General features: G+C 37.2%; 1 protein-coding gene across 2 annotated transcripts; it reads right to left on the bottom strand.

Moving 5' to 3' along the window:
* Positions 1 to 5,496: 5,496 nt before the first annotated feature.
* Positions 5,497 to 13,416, bottom strand: osgn1 (oxidative stress induced growth inhibitor 1). Of its 2 annotated transcripts, none has more exons than XM_058404111.1 (6): positions 13,229 to 13,416; positions 10,267 to 10,333; positions 9,841 to 9,977; positions 8,544 to 8,735; positions 8,179 to 8,270; positions 5,497 to 7,246 (listed from the first exon to the last, which is right to left on the bottom strand). In XM_058404111.1, the coding sequence occupies exons 2-6, from the start codon at positions 10,316 to 10,318 to the stop codon at positions 6,232 to 6,234; spliced, it is 1,488 nt and encodes a 495-aa protein (XP_058260094.1). In that variant the 5' UTR covers positions 10,319 to 10,333; positions 13,229 to 13,416; the 3' UTR covers positions 5,497 to 6,231. The 2 variants fall into 2 exon arrangements, with proteins under 2 accessions (XP_058260094.1, XP_058260095.1); XM_058404112.1 differs by lacking the exon at positions 13,229 to 13,416 and adding an exon at positions 10,417 to 10,576.
* Positions 13,417 to 14,156: the final 740 nt, after the last annotated feature.

Raw genomic sequence — 14,156 nt, 5'->3', positions numbered from 1 at the left:
AGGAAGTGAACACTTCCCCATTTGTTGTAGATGTTGAACAAGTGGGGGTAGGTAGAATTCCTGGAAAAACAAACTGGAAAAGGTGATGTGTACATTAATAATTTTAGAAATCTACAAGATTTCTGGTAATATACCACTACCACTACTTTAAATATTCCATTCAGTTCAGCATTCAAGTATATTTAAAGTACCACAAAACTCTTTTCCTTATAGACTATTAGTTGCTGCGTGTGAGGGTAGTAATTATTACATTGCTTGAGAGTTATTATGAAAATGCAGTGTGATGGCCAATTAAATGCACAACACAGTGGTAGTCTAATCACAATGTCTGATCAACAGGAACAGGGGGAAAACAACAACAACAACAAAAAAAAAGTCAGAACACAGAGAACTACAACATAGTTGACATTTTACAGATGAGTCAGAGGGGAGGGAGAGAGAGAGAAAGAGAGAGAGGTATGTGGAGAATTCATAACAGCAATCAGGGCAGTGAACAACATGGATGATTTAGGAACTCCAACATCTGGTCCAAAACAGGTGAAAATAGATAAAATCATTTCCTCTTGTTAGGACTCCAGAAGAGGGCCATCTAGAAGACATGGCTTGCCGTCTTTGAGTGGCTTTTCTTTCACCTGTGGACTGTATGGAAAACGGTGGTGCAGGCAGAACTAGGATACTTTAGCTTGAAGAAGCTACAAAAACTGGAAAAGGGTTTTTGATACTTCCAGAGGGCAGAAGAAAATGCAGTCAGATTCATGAGATTAGGGAAGAGAAGAGAATACCTCTGCAATATTGTTGCAGTTATTGCCTTTTTGGCCAAAATTAGGATTTTTTCTCTCACTGCTGTGGCCTGGGTTTGATTCCAGAGCAGGGAACTAACCCAGCCACTGAGGGGTTAACTCTTAGTCCCAAGCCCTGATAAAATGGGAGGGTTGCATTAGGAAGGGCATCCGGAGTAAAACCTGTGCCAAATCAAATATTCGTGTCTTTGATGATCCCCTGTGGCGACCCCGAACAGGGAGCAGTCAGTAGACCCTGGTAGCTCAGGAAGATGCTAAGAAAGAGAGCATGAAATTGAGACTTATCCAAGTCAAGGCAATTTTCTCAGATGAATGCAGCTTCTAGTACACTATGACCTTTTTCTGCAAACACCCATACAAGTAAGGTCTGTGGCTATGTCAGGGTTTTTTTTGGCTTAAAGAAATTAAATAAAAAAAATAATAATTAGTATGATACAATTTACATTGTAGGTCAACATTATTTTAAAGACCTGCACATTTTCAGTAAAGAAACAGCTTTTAAAGGACGTTAATGACTGGAATAGCAAGCATTTTCTGGATCAGAGCTATTCAAATGGTGGGACTCAGCTGAGGCGGAAAATGCAAAAACTGTTTTTTTAAATGACCATTTCTGACCTGCCAACAAGGAGCTTTGCATTTTAACAATGGAATACAAAATAGACCAAAAGTGTAGTCTTCATTTTTCCCTAATAAAAAGTCAGAGTTTTGAGCACTGTTTGAAGAACACTGAAATAACTCGTATGTGGCCATGCCTCTCACACTGGAGTAATGAAAGAACAGTCTGGAGATACAGTACATGCTGTATGTGAACACTTTCAAGTACAGTAAATAATCAGCTATAACATTAAAGCTACCTGCCTAATATTGTGTCAGTCTCCCTTATGCCACCAAAACAGTTCTGAACTGTCAAGGCAAGGACTCCACTTCTCTGAAGGTGAGCTGTGGTATCTGGCACACAGCAGATCCTTTAAATCCTGTTAGCTGCAAGGTGAGTCTTTCACAAATTGAACTTTGTCCAGCACAACCAACAGATGCTCAGGATTGAGATCTGGGGAATTTGGAGGTCAAATCAACACTTTGAACGCTTTGTCATGTTCCTCAAACCATTCCTCAACAGTTTTTGCATTGTGGCAGGGTGCATTATCCTGCTGAATGAGGCCACTGCTGTTAGCGAATACTGTTGCCATGAAAGGGTCCACTTGGTCTACAACAATGTTTGGGTAGGTGGTACATGTTATGATACGTGTCACATTAACATCCATATGAATGTTGTGACCCAAAGGTTTCACAGCAGAACGTTGCCCAGAGCATCATACCACCTCTTCCCATAGTGCATCCCAGTGCCATCTCTTCCCCAAGTAGGCAAGGCACATGCAGCTGGCCACCTTGTTTGACACTGGTGTTCTGACCCCTGTCTATCCAGCATCAGCTTTAACAGTTTTACAATTACAGTTTTAGCAATTTACAAAATGTTCTACAAAAATTGTGCTATTTGTGCTATCTTAGCTCTTCTGCGGGATCATAACAGGTAAGGTAGCTTTCACTCCCCACAGAGCCATTAAACCTTAGGTGTTCTTGACCCTGTCAACGGTTCACTGGTTGTCCTTCCTTGGACCAATTTAGTAGGTACTAACCGCTACAAAATGGGAACACGCCTGACCCATTCATCTAATTCATTCACAATTTGGCCCTGGTCTAAGTTGCTCAGATACTTACACTTACCCATTTTTTTTCTGCTTGCGATACATTAACTTTAAGAACTGACTGTTTACATACTGCCCATTATATCCCACTCCTTGACAAGTGTTAATGTAACAAGATAATCAGTTGTTCATTTCACCTGAGAGTGGTTTTAATGTTCACAGATTGGTGTATATGTAACCTCAAAATGTGTTTCTAATGAATGTAATACAAAATACATTTCTGCTTATTTACTGTTTAATAACCAATGGACATGAAAATGCATATCAGGCTGATTGCATTTATATTTTATTCCCTGGCACAACACATATGTGTAAATAGTTCTCTCTTAGCAGAGTCTTTCTTTTTTAGATCAGCAGTCTTCAGTGGTCTCCTGGTTCCAATTTATCTAATGTTATTTAGTGTGCGCTACTCTATGCATCTGACATCCACTGTACACTGAAAATACACGAGGCTTTCTTTCTTTTTTTTCCCCAACCATGGCATTTGGGTAAAAACATGCAATCATTTATTTACTTATGATTTGTATAAATACATTTTTTTTTTTACAAGAAGATACTGTTCATCTCAACTTTTCATCAACTACACACACACTATACACAATGTACATGAAAAAAAAAAAATAAATAATGTGACTAACAATAAGTACTGTATTGTCATTTATTCAAACATGGATTTTGCACTCAGCAAGTGCAGTGTGTCTCATCTGGAATGTTTTTTCATTGTTTATTGTGCGCAAATTACTGTTTTAAACAATTCAAAAAAGACAGATTTATTTATGAATGCAACTGTTCATATAAATGTTCATGTTTGTGTTATAGTAAAGTAACTATTTAACTGTGTGTCTCAAGTACTAAGTAGTGTCTTATCTTGTTTGCCTTAAACCTGGACACTTTAAATCATTTTCTCAATTCCAAAAGGAAGTTTTCTAACGAATGTCTAATATTAAATTTGCAAAATTGGCCTAAATGAATATTTATTTTGTAATCTTGAAGCCTACTTGACGTGTATTCTCACATTATTAGTGTACAAGTTTATTCAAAATTAATCCCACAGCCTGAGCAATGGCTCTTTGCACCTTTCATGAGAAATTAGGAAACAAACAGGGGGTTCTTTATTCTTTACTTAAGGGTTATTGAAACTTACTTTTAAGGGGGGGGGGGACCTTCGATGTACGTCAAAGTTCCCTTCTCTCACCAAGACACTGACTGCTGAATGCTACTAGGAGGGGATTTCATACAGATTCTATTCACATTTTAGTGTAAAGAATCCACTAGACTGCAATTTCCATAGAACATACACTTATGCCAAGCTACAGCTACTAATATGCATCTGAAGATGTATAAACCATTGCACACTGCAGTGTTGAGCCTCTAATGTGTTATATAATATATAATGTGTTTCAATTTGCTGAAGTAAGAAAAAAGGATCCTAGTTTGAAAATGCATGTTGAGCTTATTTTAGCCAATATTACCGGGTTATATTTAACTAAGTTTAACTGTTTTCTTTGCTATTACCAAGTGAGATTAGCACTGGTTCCAGTAGCAAACATAATTGGCTAAAGAAGTCAACATTTAGCCATCTGTAAATATTGGTTATTTAGAGGATATTTTACTTCTCATTGATGAATTTATTAGCAAAACTATGTAATATTAGTCATGCTAGACAAACACAATTACAGAGAGCACATGATGTTTAAGGCACGACTCTCTATAGATAATACATGTTATACATTCCAGCAATAAAAGAAATAAAGTACCAAGACTGATACAAAACCTAATTTGCTTGGCAAATTTCAATTTTCTTCCTGTGAAGAATCATCGTCTTGTTTCTCTCCCTTACAGAGGCCATAAAAAGATATACATTTTCATTGGAAAAGCCTGCATAAGTACAAACATATGATTGTATAGGAAAAAATAGAAATTACATGCTCCCAAACGTCGTTAGCAGATGTGTTTAAAGAAAAATAAAATCCCTGATTTCTTTGAGACCAGCAGTTTAAACCGTTGATGTATGCAGTGTCAGGCAGCACGTTTATCTCAGTGTGTACAGACTGCCATCAAGAATCAAACTGCTTTATTTCAGGCTGCATTTACTTCTTATGTTCAGTCCACATACATATATATATACACACACACACACACACACACACACACATACATACATATATATATATATATATATATATATATATATAAAAAAAATATAATATAATAGTATGTATGTGTATATATATATATATATATATATATATATATATATATATATATATATATATATATATATATATATATATATATATATATATATATATATATATATATATATATATATATATACACACATACATACTATTATATTATATTTTTTTTTATATATATATATATATATATATATATATATATATATATATATATATATATATATATATATATATATATATATATATATATATATATATACACACATATACACACACATACATATATACACATATATATACATACATATATACATACATATATACATACATATATATATATATATACACACACACACACACACACACATATATACATATATACACACATTATATACATACATATATGTATGTGTAATTATATATATATATATATATATAAAAAACACACACACATACATACACAGAATATGCTTTCCATTCCTCTTTATAAAACCAATCATGTCTTTAAATACAGTTCATTCAGACACCTTACTTAACCTGCCTTTCATTCTCATGCCTCATTCTCTTGCTGTGAGAGGCTGCTGATGCTGCAGAGAGAGTGAGGTGCTGGTTGAGAATATTGCCAGATAAGTTTGAGATTAACCTCAACTATTTAAACAGACCAGATTAGAACTGGAGGGTTGTGGTAGTGGGGAACCTATACATGTGGAAAGTTTTTACTCTCATGTGGGAACAATCAGAAATGAAGGCCACAGGGTTGAGACAGAAAATGGCTCATGTGAGCACTACCTAATAAGTTTATTTATATATTTATATATATATATATATATATATATATATATAGGCCAAGATACACCTATATATATTGGCCAAGATACAAGTTAGACTAGCCATAAAAGTAGAAATGCTGCTGTATAAAAGAGGGTGGGCTGTAATGGCTCAGCACACAGGTTAGTTATGTTTAACAAGGCATCTTTTTTTTAAATGCTCTGCAATATTATTAGAGCCAGCACCAAATGACCAATGCCTTCCTGATTTCCCAGCACCGAATTGGGAAGGGCACATTAGTGTGTGGGGGTTTTCTTACTAACAGTAGACAAGATGTTTTAATTAAGTAATAAAAATAAACAAACAAAACAAAAAAGCATTTATTGCAGTTTCCCTATGTGATGTGCTTGGTGATGATCACCTGGCTACATTAAATCTATAATTCTGATTTCATGGAACCAAATTTCAGAATTTCAGTCATTGGGACATGCTGACATAACTCTTTTGAGAACATCTTTTTCTGAGTAATTTCTTATTTCAACATGGACAGCCTTGCCTTTTATGGAGATTTTCAATCTTTGTAAATCTGGTGGAAAGTTGGCAAGGTTTTGCTTACACACACCTTTACTGAAATACTGGTAAATAAGGCCTGCCGTTCATAAACAAGAAAGGCTCCCTCAACAGGGTTTACTGACTCCCCTAGCCCTAGCTTTTATCTTTTTGTTTTTTTTCCCCACTTTTCTCTCCCCTACATCCTGGCTATGATAGGACAGTCGCTGCATTTTGTGCTCTGTCCCGCTTTTTTTGCATTAGATGGCATGCAGCTCCCAGTGCACCACCCTTGAGAAAGCGCACAAAGTTCTCACCCACCAGAGGACCCAGAGCATACAGTCCTACTTCTTGCACACATTCATAGGTATACGGCTCCACCTTAATTGGGTTGCGCCGACAGTTGATTGGTTGTCCTGGCTCCATCCCCAGTTGCCTTCCCTCCTCAGGCAAAAATGAAAGATTAGGTTGTGAGCCAATCAAAACCAGTGCCAAGGAAACCTGCAGCACCACATGTTGCCCATCCTCAGCCTCCAGGACGCACTTGCCGTTGGGTTTAAAAGACAAAACACGGTATTTCGGGAAGCTCAGATATCCAGGGTAAGAGCAAGAGGAGTTAGTATGGTCATTGTCTGGTGTTTCCACATGCTGTGAGAGAAAAGTAGGTACTGAATGGCTTGGCTGGTGCTGCTGCTGGCTCATCATCTGGTGAACTTTGTGATACTCGGGGTAGAGAACACGAGGCAGCTGGTTGAAAATAAGCGCTGGGTCTGAGACACCTCTGCGAAATGCATGATACACAGGCACATTAAGGTGGTGGGTGCATAGAACAGCATCAGCTGCAGTTAGCCCTGCTCCAACCACCAGAACAGGCTCTGATGATCTGCACAAACTTCCACTTGAGATGACTGTCTCAAACTCTTGAAAGCTGTGGCACACAAAGGGTAGCGACTCTCCTTCGACTCCAAGGCAGGCTGGGGCATCGCTGGTGCCTGTAGCCAGCACTACATTCTCTGCCTGCACCAAGAAGGGCACATCATCTCCATTATCGAGCTTCTGTGTGCCCTGGATGTGCCAGCCAGAGTGGCCTGTGCGAAGAGAGACTCGCTGTACTGAGGTCACCATGGTACACTGGGCAAAGTTTTTACTAAGGCCCATCTTATTCACATAGTGCTGGTAGTAGGAGGCGATATCTGCTGGTGTGGCACGGTCATTGCGAACATTCCTAACAAAATCACACACACAAAACAAGGTTATAACTAACTTTTTATTCTCAGCAAATCAAAATTAGCATGTTCGTAAGTAACAGAATTTAAGTAACATGTTCGTAAGTAACAGAACAGTATTTTGTTTTGCACTGTGCTGCTATTGCTACATAATTGTTATACAAGATAACTGCATGAATGTGCAGCTAATCCAAAAGTGAACCATTTGGTCCATTTCAGAAACCAAACGTAATCAGACAAAAAATTAACAATCGTAAATTAAATTTACATTGGAACACACTCATGCAAATCCATTTTAGGCAAGAAAAATTTAGGTTGACCAAACAGTGGTTTCCTGCTCTTTTAAAAATGCCCCTTCTCCACAGTTAACTTTGTGCTTTATATCTGTAGCCCTGATTAAATATCATTTCATAAATTAATTTGCAAATGTAGTTGGAGGGAAAAAAAGCTCATGAATTTGTAACTATGTTAATATCTGCTGCCACTGTCAGGTGAAAAGAAAAATTGCAATGTGCAATACCCAGCATACATTCTAATAGAGAAGTCATGAGCCAGTTAACATCTACCCGTGGCCTGCGTTCGGCCCTTTCAACATCCCTGCTTTAGATCGTTCAGCACTGACTGACTATAGATTTTGCTGTTTTGAGGAGGGAATTACAGATCACTCAGCACAGTTGGCAGCTAACAAGACATTCATATTTCCCCCCCCACATTGCAACTCAAAGGCACGGAAGTTGAAAATGATGCAATATTGTGTTCAGATTTCCCAATTCTGAGTTAAGAGGAACTCCTACTCCTCGCTTTATACATACAAACCAATGTACTGAAAACTGAAAGTTCTCCAAGTACTGATTAAAGACCCTTTCCTGTTTGTAAAAATGTAATGTCTTTTTAAAGCTCATGTGTACAGATGCTGAAATGACTTTCATACCTGCGTTTCTCCCTCATCCATTCCTTCAGTTTGAGGCCAGGAAGCTCCATCCAGTTAGCAAGGCTAAGTGTTAACATGGATCCCTCCATGGACTGTAGGAACAACAGAAGCAGAAATACCAGATAGTATACTAGATACCAAATCATATTAAAAATAGCAAAGGAAAAAGGAAACTACATTAGAAATAAAATACTGCCATGTAAATAAAATAGTATTATTGTACAGGTGTTCATTCCAGTAGTCAGTCATGAGGGCTAAATATTGTTTTCCTCCCCTTAAATGCTAGCAGTCCTTGTTTCCCCTCTTAAACAATGCAAATTTAAACTGCACTCCACCCAATGACAGCTTTTCCTGTAAGCACTTACATGCCATGCCCCTCCAGGTGGTCCTTTTCCAAGCACAAGGTGGTTAATGGCTCTATCTGGCTCATACCGCCAGAGCAATGGAGAGGCACACTCTAATCCATAGTCACTGTCTGGTAGGAGCAATGAATCAAAGAGTACAGCCAAAGGATTTGAAGATCTGCCTTCCAAGCCTTCACACAGGTATTCCAGATCCTAAGAACAGGTTCGAAGACGCACAGACACACAAACACATACAATCTGCGACATTATTTTCTCTAGCATTTTTGAGCCTCTGGGGCAACTGTTAAAGAAAGCAGAAATTTACATAAATTGGCTTATTAGCAGCAATAAGTCCAGTGAGGTGTAAGGATTTGTATGCATGTACATTTAACTGTATGTATACAGAGTTACCTCCAGAATTATAGACGCCCTTGGTAAAGATGGGTAAAAAACATACCCCTAAATGTCTCTAGCTTACAGCCTTCAACTTCTGCTCTAGAGCACAGGATCTGTTCTGCACATTACATGTAATTTGTTGCAACAGGAAAGCTCACACACAGAGGTTATTGTCAGCTGTGCACAACTATTAGGCCATATACTGTACTTCTATAAACAAAACCACATACCACCTTTTGGCAATAAATGTAGCTTTATTTAAGTTATTCAAAACTGCTAAATCTTTTTGGTAGCACGTAGATCTGATCACATTACACCAAAAACGCATATCCAAATCCACCCAGAAATACAAGAGCATTGTCCCATATCATGTGCAGTGTGTGGGGTGAGCTGAGGAGGAGTGTCCACAAGAAAGGACCGAAGACCCTGGAGGTTTTGGAGAGATTCTGTATTACACAAGCTCACTGAGCATTATAACAGACTTTATGCTGTTACGTGGGCAAAGGAGGTTATACAACACCGTAGTGGCAACAAGTGTGACACACCTTTGTTTTTTGTTTTTTCAAGAATAGAAGAGTATTTCCTTGATCGTTATTGATCGTGAGCTAATTAACCACAAAGACTTAACCATAACCTTTAAACTATAACCACACCTTTACCAAGCATGTTAATCATTCTGGAACGAAGCATATAAAAATAGATTTCTTATCCTGTAAGGATAATGGTCACACCTTACAGCAAGCAAACACAACAGAGATCGCTACCTAGTACCTAGACAAATAACTAGCAAATAATGAGGAAATATTAAGAAAATACAATAAATGACAAGTGTGTGTGGACACACACATCATTTAATTAACTAAACTATGATTAGTTGTTCAAAAGGAAACCAAAAAAAAGACAATATGTAGGTTTACATTACCTGTTCAAACAATGACAAATGAGAGTTCTCTTCAAGTTTTCTGCACAGGATCGGGTTAGGGTGGAAAGCCTCAGGAGAGAAATAGGGTGTATGTCCTGATAATAAGTATGAAAGGCAAATTCCGGAAGGGCCATTCCCTGTTCAAAATAAATAAATAAAATTTATTCAAGAAAAATAAATAAATAATAAAAGAGACAAACATTTTTGTTTTTATTCTTGTTTCATAACATTCAAGTTTTAAAGCTGGACTTAGATTTTTTTTTTTTTAAAAATTGAGAAATTTTTGAAATAACATCAATAAATCCTCTCTTTATTCCTCTCCCACAGACTACATTATTCATCACAACATAGAGTTACAATTCTGCCATGGAAGCAAATTTACAAATCAAAAGGTTTAAAAAAAAAAAAAAAACATTACACACTTACCAATAATGACCACAGGTAGGATATCACCCGAGTCCATATTATTCAGATCCATGACAGAAGCACTCAGCTGTGTAAAAAAGAAATGCAAAGTTTATCATAGACAGCATTTCTTATTATGAAGTTACTTTTTATTCCATTCACAAGTCTTACTTCCGAATCATAAAAAGAATATTGCTGCAAAAGCAGAGAGCTGTAGATGCTGCAGTGGTCAGACAGAAATCACTGATCTTAAGATGAGTCAAATCACTGAGCAAGTGCACAGGGGTAAAAAACGAGAAGCAAGTGAAGAACCAGAGTGCCTCTACTCATGCCTATATCCTCTGAATGAAAAGGGGTGTGTTGCATAACGGAGTATACAGTAAGCGTGACTGTGCAGAAAATTTAAAGGGACAGCACTGCTGCTCAACATGCTGCAGCTTCAGCTAATACACAGCACTTAAACAATCCTGTAGTGAGCACTTTAAGCCCACTAACAAAGACCTATTTACTTACAGAAAAATCCACAGATCCATTAATAAGCCTAACTGAAGTAAATTTAACAGTACTGTTGTAATGTTATAACCAGAATATCTTTCCCCTTCATGGATTGTAAATATGGGGAAAGCTGAGTGCCTGTGTAATGTGGAGAAGAATGCAGGGGCAATGACACACAGCACGTATGCCATTCCCCTGGGACGAGGGGTGTGTCTTTTATAAGTCTGTCTGTTCATGTGAAAGTGTGTGCAGCAGCACTTTTGTGTACAGGAAGAATGATTTGTATAATTGATATTTTCTGTCCGATGCAGCAGTTTGTGAACAAGTGCTATTGAATTTAAAAGAAAAACATTGGTCATTTATGGTGAAACCACTCTCGTTCCCTCACTAAAAGCTGTTTACTACTTTACTTGCTTCATTAAAATCAGATTACTTATTCATCAGCAATACAGTATCAAATGATTTCTATGCCTGGATCAGCAATAACCGTCTTTCCATTCAGAAGCAGGCAAGAATAAAAGTTGCACATTTTTGGTCACAAGGCTTCGAGAGAGCACTTCCTTTCTCGTGATCTTTCACCCTTTGATTTTTCAAACAGCTGCATTTTCTCAACGTCATGTATCTAAATCTAGCTGACCGGTTAAGTCCTTGCCTTCCCAGCAAAGTAAAATGATCTCACATAGTAAATCCCAAACAGATACATACTGACTATGTATTGCCCCAGAGAGCAAGCATTAAATCAACTGTAATTCATGGTTAGTTTCATTCATCTGTGCAATTACTATGTTGGACCAACATTAGATTTCCATTCGGTCTGGTTGAGAATAGACTGAATGAAAACATGCTGTTGTGTAAACACAGAAGTCAGCTTGTGGTGTTTAATTAACCTTTTCAGTCGGTCTACGAGCAGCTGACCATCTGCTCAGCTCGCCTTTACGGTCATACTCAGAGTTCCGAGTCTTAGCTTCCCCTTTTCTTAATGCTTTAAACAGCATTACTACAGGTGTTTATTGTATCTAAACTGATATATACTGTAAGAGAACAAATTCAGGACCAAACACCACACACAGCACTGACCTGTGTCAGGAGTACAACTTGAGTGATATGTCTCTAGATTTGGCAATCTTTTATACTCTATTAGCATTGTTAATTTTATTTATTTATTTTTTAAAAATGGCAAAATGTATAAAAGGTCTAGAAACATTTGAGCAGCTGTTAGTGACTATATTGCACTACATTCTCCAGCTCGCATCTCATCACATCTCCACTGTGTAAAAAAAAGAGCATTATTTCAACCATAACCTTCTCCTTCATGTTTATTTCCTGACTTACTGCCACAGTTACTTTTTTTTGTCTGTGTTCTTGATAGAAATGACAGTCTTTAATAATCCCTAAAAGAGCTGGTTTAGTTTATGGTTCCATAACATAAGAGGCCTTCCTTCAATAACATATAAATGAACCTGTTATTACATCATTTGCTATTATTAGTATTATTGACCCATTTAACTATTTAGATAAAACTCTGTTCTGTTCAACGTGTTTTCATAAATTCTTTCATGGAACACAATTTGACATGCAACATGAAACACTTCACAATGCTGGCTGGTCCGCATTCTTGATAGAAAACATACTATTTTTGTAAAGAAATCATTTCTGAAATCTGAAATTGTCTTTTCGGATCAAACTCAAATTCTAATGGAAAAAAATCTTTGCTTTTCATGTACAATAATTTGGGAATAGGCATATGCAAATCAGTATGACGTCATGCAGAGACTTCTAGACACTTCTGGACCAGTGGGCGTTCCTCAGATAAAGCGTCGCCGGCTCGGACTATGATTAGAGAATGTATTAACATCATTATTATTATTATTAATTTTTTTCGCCCATTCGTTTATTTTTAACAAAGAAAATCCTACGCACTAAGCTTTAAACTGCAGAGTAAAATCAGTATAACTACACTGACTCTGTATACATGATGGATTTCCCTCTTCTGCTCAAAAACAGCAGCGAACAATAAGACAACAGTCAGCCATAACAGTTTGTATATATTAAGATAATGAGTCTGTGATTCTTCCGCTATGGGACGATAAAATATTTTTTGAAAAAAAAACAACAACAAACAAACCGTCGATTCAAAACCTTTGTGAAAACACCGAACTAGTAGCAAATGTAGTTAGACTTCATATTTGAGGACACATTTTTAAAACGTCAGAGATAACACGTGAGAAGTGATGGTAGCACACCATAGCTTTTCACATCGGTATAACCGACCCAACGTGTCTGTGTGCACAACATGCGTTTTGTGAGCTGCACGTAATTAGTGCATGTAAATGCCTGACTTGATAGATACCATTGCTGTTACATTACACTGACATTAATATGTGCTGGAGGAAAGTTCCTGTTATCCACCAGACTGAGGACATGCTGCTAAGCTAGCGGTCCGTGCAGCAGAAGGAAAGCCGGCTGTTTGAGAGAGCAGCACACTTACCGGTCACACCGCTGGACGCTGAACAACAAGCTCTCAAATAACCTTCGATAAAATCCACTTAAATTACCTAGAACTGCGCCGTGATTAAAACATTAGGAGTCGCGCTCATGTACTCAGCCCTTTTCTTTCTCTTTTTCTCTTTTTCGCTCTCTCCCTCTCTCTCTGCTCGCTAGTGAATGGCTCGCCCCATGTAGTGACGCAGTGAGCTGTGATTGGTGGGATTGCGGCTGATGTAAAAGCACTGCCAAACCACAGGCTGTGTTCTTTCTACGCTCACATGAAGCACTCGACGCTGATTGGCTTAACTTGATTAACTTCTGATTTTGACCAATCAGGAGAGACAATATTTGCACCCCAATTTTAATTCCCCTCAGTTCTGACAAGACGCAGCGAGACAGGACTTTCTGCCATAATTGTGGGCGCTGTAATTCCAACTAAACCATATTACGTATAAATAAATAAATAAATCTTTTTTTTTTTTTTAATATATTTTATTTCAAAAAACATTTTCTATCTGGGAAAAATCCCCATTAAACGCAAAAAGTCTAAAACTATTTAAATGAACGAATATTATTATTATTATTATTATTATTATTATTATTATTATTATTATTATTATTATTATAGATTTACAAACATTACAAGCTCATTAATTTTTATCCTGACACTGACCACAAGGCATAACATAACAGGGGACTTCTTTTTTTAAAGATTTTTTTAAAAGACTAAATTAATTGAATCAGTACCTTTTTTTGGACCAAGTATGAGTCCTGGTACGAGGTCCAATTGTTGTTTTATAAATTTGATTACAGCCTGTGTAATTTACAGGGCCAGTTGTGTTGGAGGCTACGTGCATGCAGTGTTAATGTTATGTGGGATTCCATATGTAACAGATTTGCTGCAATAGTAATTTGTGCTTCATAACTTT

The sequence above is a fragment of the Hemibagrus wyckioides genome, linkage group LG11, assembly GCF_019097595.1.
Source record: "Hemibagrus wyckioides isolate EC202008001 linkage group LG11, SWU_Hwy_1.0, whole genome shotgun sequence".
In the NCBI taxonomy this organism is placed as follows: Eukaryota; Metazoa; Chordata; class Actinopteri; order Siluriformes; family Bagridae; genus Hemibagrus; species Hemibagrus wyckioides.
Note: the sequence above shows the minus strand (reverse complement) of the source record. Positions and strands in the feature narration are given on the sequence as shown.